General features: G+C 38.3%; 2 protein-coding genes across 2 annotated transcripts; both read right to left on the bottom strand.

Annotated features, from left to right (window-relative positions):
- Positions 1-1,588: 1,588 nt before the first annotated feature.
- Positions 1,589-2,160, bottom strand: LOC138883217 (uncharacterized). Its single transcript, XM_070163887.1, has 2 exons — positions 2,089-2,160; positions 1,589-1,963 (listed from the first exon to the last, which is right to left on the bottom strand). Exons 1-2 carry the CDS (start codon positions 2,158-2,160, stop codon positions 1,589-1,591), a joined length of 447 nt encoding a protein of 148 aa, XP_070019988.1.
- A 2,600-nt stretch (positions 2,161-4,760) lies between these two features.
- Positions 4,761-5,579, bottom strand: LOC138883218 (uncharacterized). The gene is made up of 3 exons (XM_070163888.1): positions 5,269-5,579; positions 5,112-5,183; positions 4,761-5,007 (listed from the first exon to the last, which is right to left on the bottom strand). Exons 1-3 carry the CDS (start codon positions 5,577-5,579, stop codon positions 4,761-4,763), a joined length of 630 nt encoding a protein of 209 aa, XP_070019989.1.
- Positions 5,580-7,943: the final 2,364 nt, after the last annotated feature.

A 7,943-nucleotide genomic window follows, 5' to 3' on the forward strand; every position in this document is an offset into this window, starting at 1 on the left:
ACTACAGTAAGTAAATGACATAAAGGAATTTTATGTGGAAACTTTCCAGCTCAACGGGATTAAAAACTACGATCTACCCTTGTAGGATTTCAACTTCACTATTGAGAAATCTTTAGATTACAAACTATTGTAACCCAGGAATTAACCTCTTAATCCCTCACTAACTTATAACTACACTATTACAAGCCAATTTGTAATAACTCTATTACAAAGACTTAGTCACTCACTAACTTGTAATAACACTATTACAAGCCACTTTGTAATAACTCTATTACAAAGACTTTACAACTCGATTAACTCTAGCCAAGACACAAACACAAGGGTTTATGATTTATAAAGGGTTTCCTACACAATGCTTCTAAGTAATCTAAGTAGGAATTACAAGTAAAAAATTCAACAAAGATACAACACAGCTAAGGACATATAATAACTCAATATGGGGAATTAGTCCTTTTCTACGTTGTTCTTTGTTCTTGATGCCCTTGAGAATCACTTGAGAGAATGCTTTATGAGTTCTTGAATGTGCAAGTTATTTGTTTTACCTTTGCTTGATAATAATATCTCATTTGTGACATCACTTGAATTATGTAAGCAAGTTAGGTAAAGGGCATTCCCCATAAATTTGACTGTTGCACTATTTCTGCATTGTAGCGTGTGCAGGCAACAACTTTATAGTTAGGGCAGTTGACTTGTACAGTATCCTTGGGAACTGATAGCTATCCGGTCCCTCTTTGTTCCCTCTACTGTTCCTTTGACCCTGAAGAGTTGACTGTCTCTCCAACTAGAGACTTTGTGTCTCAGGTTCCTTATCTGGTTCTTATCAGTAAGTTTGTTAGATCATCAAAACATAACTTGGATACACACATAACCTATCAATTTCTCCCTTTTTGATGATGACAAACTTATAATTCAAGTTCCCCCTAAGAACCGGAATGACATTCTCATTTCCTGTATTTCCCTGAATATGTTCCCCATTTTGTTCTCCCTCAATTATTTTCCACCCTTTTAACATCATAAAAAGATCATTAACAAGCATTAAGAAAAAAAGAAGTCCAGCTTGGTTAACTTATGCCACATGTGTGCACACAAACATGACTGAAAACAGAACATAAAAGCAAGATATACACAGCGGAAGGAAGAAGATTTCATTAATTTTGGATAATTAAGCAGGGAGCGGTTCCATTGTTTCCAGACACATCCACAAAATAAAAATAGCAAAAACAAAAGTACCAATCATAAACATCATCAAAACTAAAACAGAAGACAGACACTAAGAACTTGACACTTGGGAACACTGGAAGGGAAAGGCCTGGATGAGGAGGCAAGGGCTCAAAGAAGGATGTCTATTCAAGCATTGGCTGAAACTTGCTCGTTGAGCAGTCTCTCCTTCAGGTCCTCAACTTGTTTCTTGAGGTCGATATTTTCTCTTGTCAGATGGGTAACCTCTGTGCTTTGAGAGCTGCTGGAACCAGGTGCCTCCTAAACCTGACTGAACTGACCTTCGAGAATGGCATTCCTTGCCTTCAGCTTCCTTATGTATGACCTCACATCACCTTTTTTAAAATTTTAATTTTTTCGTGCTAGTGTCCTAAGTGTCACCAATCTTGGTCTTCTTGGAGGAACCAGGTTCCCTACTGGCATCAACCTTCCTTTTCATTGATTTTCTTACACTCTTGCCTTTCTCTATAGATTTCCTGGAGATCTTCTCAGTAGACTCCTCAGTCACTTTTTCACAGAACTCCTCAACTATTTTCTCATCCTCTTTCTCACCAGATTTTTCATCCTCAACCTTCCTCAACTCTTTTTCACTCATAGATGACTCCCTCTTAGACTTTGGAGCAGTAAGTTTATTTGAGGACTTACAAACCAAGGGACCAGGTTCCTCTTCTACATTCACGACTAGTGCAGGAGCCACTACTTTCTGATTAACAACCTTTCCATCTTTCACCAATCTCCTCTTTTTCTTTTCATTTTACTTTTCCTTAAGATGGACTCAAGTTCTTCCTTCTTTTGAAACCTCGTGATGGGTCTCTTAGACGATGACCCCTAGGGAGGTGCCTTTCTACTCCTAGAATGAATAAAGCTCACTAGAGCCATATTATCATAATCTTCTTCTTCTTCTTCACTATCCTCCTTCTCCTCCTCAGACAAAGATTGCATCTCAGGAACTGATGTTTTATACTTCAATACCACATAAGGGGGAGGAGAGTGATTTGTGTGTTACCCAATTTTTGCTTAACTAAACTATAGAAGGACCTAGTTCTTTTATGTGTTCCAACTATTACTGGTTGCAGAATAATAAGTAAAGAAAATAAAGAATAAAAAGATTTTTACGTGGAAAACACCTGGCTCAAAAGGTGAAAAAACCACGACCTACTACTCAGTAGGATTTTCCCAAACTTCCACTAAAATCACTGAGCCAAAAACTGCATTTACAAAAACTCTTTGTAAACCTAGGATTTACTCTAATCTTAGTTATGGAACACACCCTCAACTGTTGCGACAACTTCAAGCTAACTCTATCTTGAACACTCTAGGTACCTAATACAATTGCTTCTATGAAAGCTGAAAGGTACAATATAAAATCACCTACTACAATTGGACTAGAATAAAAGATAGACAATTGGAGCTGGTTCTTCTATCTCATTCAAGTAGCTTCATAATTGCACATTTGAATCACACATAAATTTTTTGAAAAATCGCCTTGCTCTTTTGCTCTCAATTTAAGTTTAACTTCTACTTATGTGCATAACCTGTAAAAGAGAATAACACTGATATTTAATGGGTTAGTAATTAGAGATTGACTGGGATTCAGATACTACTCTTCTATCGTAGAAGCGTTCTAGTTGATCTCGTACTCTAACACTATCTTCTTCCTAAACTGTGTTATCTTCATGTAAGGAGTGTTTCTCTTCTTATTCAATATGCAACTTTTTCGATCAGATCAGGAGATATTACTTCTGATAAGTTAGATTTATCTCCTTCACATGCATCTCACATGTTTGGGTTGATCATGACTGTACTTCACAAGATGTACCTGGTCCATGTCTGAGTTCTTTTGTCAGTCTTCAAAACTTAACCTGCTCTTGGGCCAACAAATTCCCCCTCTTTGATGATGACAAACTCTGTGTTTTTTACTTACTTGGATCCTGTAAGAACTCAGCTTAACCATCAATACAAAGTTATGAAAATTCACTTATCATCAAGGACCAGGTTAATTAGGTTATAAATATCACTTATTCAGAATATGTAAAACACAATATCTCTTCCCCTTTTTGGCATCATCGAAAAGTTGCATACAAAGTGTGAGTCCCAGATTTTAATAAGTACTCATGGCCACTAGGGTAACTTCAAGTGCAATCATGGATTAATCATCAGTAATCAAGCAAACATATTTAAACTATCAATATTAACAATGAACATGAGCAAAAATAGTAGATATCATTAATAGAAGATATGTTGCTACCACAATCCACAACCAGAAAGCAAAAATATTCAAAACATGAGCAAAAAGAAAGAAAAATCCCTAATCCGGGTAACTGAAGGTACTAGGGTACTAGACAGGTTCAGGAGATAAAGTCTAGAATTCCTAAGGTTTGGGAGAGCTAGAGGGCTAGTTTTGGGCTTGGAGGAGATTCAGCATATTGTGAAGAATTCCATCATTCTTCTCCTTTTCCTTGGTGAGCTCAGTTTTGAGAGCATCCCTCTCAGATTCCACTTCTGCCACATGAGATTTTAGCCTAGTTATCTCAGCATCCTTGGCTTTACTTTCCTAAACAAGAGCCCTAACTTTACTATTTATAGGAGTCTTCTTGAATGCACCAGGTTCATTTGGGATGGTCTCGACTAAGTAGTCACAAGCAAGCAGAGTATTAGTGACAAAGTAGTCCTTTCTTGAGGCCAGTTCCCATTTCTTCAGAGGCACATTGCACCTATCCAGAACCGTAGTTAGAATAAAGCCATAGGGGGTTGCATGAGCCTTGGAGCCACTGATAACCCTGTCCTGTAGCTTGATGATGAATGCAGGCCAACTAATTTGCCTTCCACTTTCAAGTCACTCCATCAGAACTAAGTCCATATAATTTGCAATATGCTTTCTCTCCTGCCTGGGCAGTAGGCACTTGTTGACAAACTCAAACATGACTTTGTGATGTGACCTCATTTCACTCTTCTGAACAGCCCTAGCCTCATTCATATCTGCAACATCACAGAACCTCCGGGTAATTTCAAGGGCAGTAGGAAGGGAGTCCATACATGGCCACCTCTACCTTGTATAGTCATCAAACCCTTCATAGGGTATGTCAAGGATCTCCCCTAACTTCTTTGCATCAAAGGTCACGTGAACTCCTTTCACCATGCTGCTAACTCTGCCATCCTTAACCTCTACATTTGCCATGAACTCAATGATCTCATTCCTGGATAGCCTTCCATCCATCTAAAGGACCATGTCCTTCCAGCCCTGAGCAGCTAAGGCATCCAACAGTCTCATCATTCCTGGTTCTATCAGGTCTTTCAGCAATCTACCCTTCAAAAAATTTCTCTTGCCAAACTTGGCCAGCTTGTCTTGTTCACCATCAGACCCATCTTATTTCACTCCATTCCTCATCTTTAGAAACTCTAACTTATTTACTTTTCACTGCAGACCTTGTCCTCTTGGCTAATAAAGGTTCAGCAGCCTCAAACACAAAGGAAGACTTCTTGGAAGAAGTCTTGGACTTTTTGGGCTTTGGGGTTTGAACCTCCACTGTTGTAACTCTCTCCTAATGGACCTGTTCCATCTCCTCAACATCAATAGCTTCTGAGGACTCCGCAACCTTACCCTTTCCTTTAGCCACCATTTTCTTCTTACTCTCATCTAGAGACTTTTGTTGATCACTCTCACTCTGTTTCACCCTACTTCTTGTGGCTCTTCCCTTTGGCAAAGAAGTTTTAGTAGTTGTTGGGGATGAAGTTTTTCTTTTCTTGGAGGGTGTAGGAGCACTAGGGGCTTTTGGTGTGGGAGTTCTCCTTTTTTTTGGATCGTAACTTACCCCTACCTTTTTCAACAAGTCTGTTAGGGTCTCTTCAGTTGATGAACTAGTTCATCTCCTTGTGCGCTTAGATGAACTAACCCTTCTGCATCTTCACTAGAACCACTTCCCCCTGACTTCCTGTCACTCTCTTCAACATTTTCTTGTTCAACCCTATAAATAGCAGGTACACACAAATCAATAGTGGGTGAATGATCAACCACTCTTTTCCCTTTTCCCCTCTCGTCACCACATTTACCCTCTCTCTCTCTCTCTCTTTTCAGATTTCTTTTTACCTCCACTCCGTCTTAACTCGAGTAATTCCACATCCCTGATAGGCCCAACCAAAACAAACCTATTTTTTAAATTCTCAGTCATAGAAGAACTTACCTTAGAAGGGGATTCATGAGCCTTTTCAGAGTCAGAAGACTCATGTCCATCCCCCTCACTAGCATATTTGTACGACTCAAAATCAGAGTTAGAATCAGAGTCTTGAGTATGACTTGCCTTTAATTGCTCATTCAATTTCCTTGAGAGAGCCCCAGAAGCTACTGTTTTTCGAACAAGCATTTTTACCCTTCTCAGCCTGGGTTTGGGAGTCCTGCTAGGTGAAGGAGAGGTAGATGAATCAGAGGGAGTGGTCTATGGAAGAGTTTCAGGGTTGTCTTGTGAGTTTGTCATTATCGTTGATTTCTTGAGAGAATTGGTGAGTTAGAACTTTGGAGAAGAAAGCAATTGAAAGTGAAGATGGGTTTTTGGCGGTTTAGAATTATGAAGATGGCAGGAGGTAATGATGCGTATTTAAAGAGAAATACACATTTAATGTATAACGACAGCTTTAGTAGTGGTCAATTAGAGGTCTAATCAACATGAAATTTCAAGTTTGAATGAATGGTTATGCTTCCCTAGATTTTAGGCAAATTTTGTGGTTTAGAGTTCTAAAGCTGAAGGAACTGGTTCAAAAACAAACGAATAGAATGTTCTAAGGAGCTGAACAATTGTAGGACTTTTTCTCATGATTTAAATATTTATATTTCTAATTGTGCAGAGTATAGAAAATATACCTTAGCATTCAGATGAACCAATACTGATGAACCAGGTTCTTGATTTAGAATTCTCTTGACCATGCCTCAATTTACCACAATAGAGAAAATTTTATAAGAGATCAGTGAGTCATATTAACACATGTCATAGAAGTATACTAATTATAGTATGAAGCTGAGTAAAAATTAATCTAGATATTTACACAAGTTCAGATCTCCTAGCCGAAAAAAATATTTTTTATTATGCATTCTGAGCTGGTCCTATTAGGTGATCTTAACCATGCCTAATTCCAACATGTTCCTTTCAAAGTTTTCTCTACTCAGTGCTTTATTAAAGATATCAGCAATTTGTTTATCAGTAGCACAGAATTCTATGGTGATCAATCATTTCTCATAGTTATCTCTTAAGAAGTGGTGTCTAACATCTATGTGCTTAGTCCTCTTATGATGAACAGGGTTCTTTGTCATACTTATAGCACTAGTGTTATCATAGAAGATAGGAATGCAACCAACTTTAATGCCAAAATCTACCAGCTACTGTTTAATCCACAGCAATTGAGCACAACAAGAGGCAGCAACAACATATTCAGCCTCAGTAGTGGACAAGGCCACTGAATTCTGCATTTTAGTGGCCCATGATACAAGACATGAACCAAGAAAATGAGCCATACCTGATGTGCTCTTCCTATCCACAAGGAAACCTGCATAGTCAGCATCAACATACCCTACTAGATTGAAATTTCTACCTTTAGGGTACCAAAGACACAGATCAGTAGTGCCTTTCAAATATCTCAGTATCCTCTTGACATTAGTCAAGTGAGATTCCTTTGGATTAACCTAAAAATGAGCACAAAGCCCTACACTGAAAACTATGTCAGGTCTGCCGGCAGTAAGATACAAAAGTGAACCAATCATACCCCTATTCAACTTCTGATCAATAGATGAACCTAGTTCATCTATGTCTAATTTAGTAGATGTTGCAATGAGAGTGTCTATTTCCTTTGATTCATCCATTTTAATCTTTTTGATCGACTCTTTTGCATATTTTTGCTGATGGATCATGGTTCCATTTGGGTTTTGTTTGATCTGTAAGCCTAAGAAAAAGTTATGCTCACCTATCATACTCATTTCAAACTCACTCCCCATTAATTTGGCAAAATCTTTACTTAGTTTGTCAGTGGTTGCCCCAAAAATTATGTCATCAACATATATTTGTACCACAAGAAGATACTTACCTTTTTCTTTTAGGAATAGGTACTATCAATTTTACCTCTTTTGTAGCCATGTTCAAGCAGAAATTTGGACAATCGTTCATACCATGCTCTAGGGGCCTGTTTGAGTCCATAGAGAGCCTTGTCTAATTTCTACACATGTTCTGGACACTCCTTGCTCTCAAAGCCTGGAGGTTGTTAAACAAACACTTCTTCTTTTAGGTAGCCATTCAGGAAGGCACTTTTGACATCCATCTGATGAAGAGTGAATTCCATGTGTGCTGCAAAAGCTATGAGGAGTCTTATTGCCTCCAGTCTTGCAACTGGAGCAAAGGTCTCATCATAATCTATACCCTCCTCTTGGCTATAACCTTGGACCACCAGTCTTGCCTTGTTTCTTGTAACTGTTCCATCTTCATCAAGCTTGTTTCTGAAGACCTATTTAGTGTCAATTATTGATCTGTCCTTGGGTCTTGGAACTAGATTCCAAAATTGACTTCTCTCAAACTGATTGAGTTCATCTTGCATTGCATTTACCCAATCTACATCCTGCAAAGCCTCAACAATATTTTTAGGTTCAATAAGATATAGGAAAGCATCAAAAAACAGATTCTTTAATTGTGATCTAGTTTTAACTCCAGAGGTTGGATTAGTGGTTATGTTCTCAATGGGATGAGAAT

Source organism: Nicotiana sylvestris, chromosome 12, assembly GCF_000393655.2.
Source record: "Nicotiana sylvestris chromosome 12, ASM39365v2, whole genome shotgun sequence".
Lineage (NCBI taxonomy): Eukaryota > Viridiplantae > Streptophyta > Magnoliopsida > Solanales > Solanaceae > Nicotiana > Nicotiana sylvestris.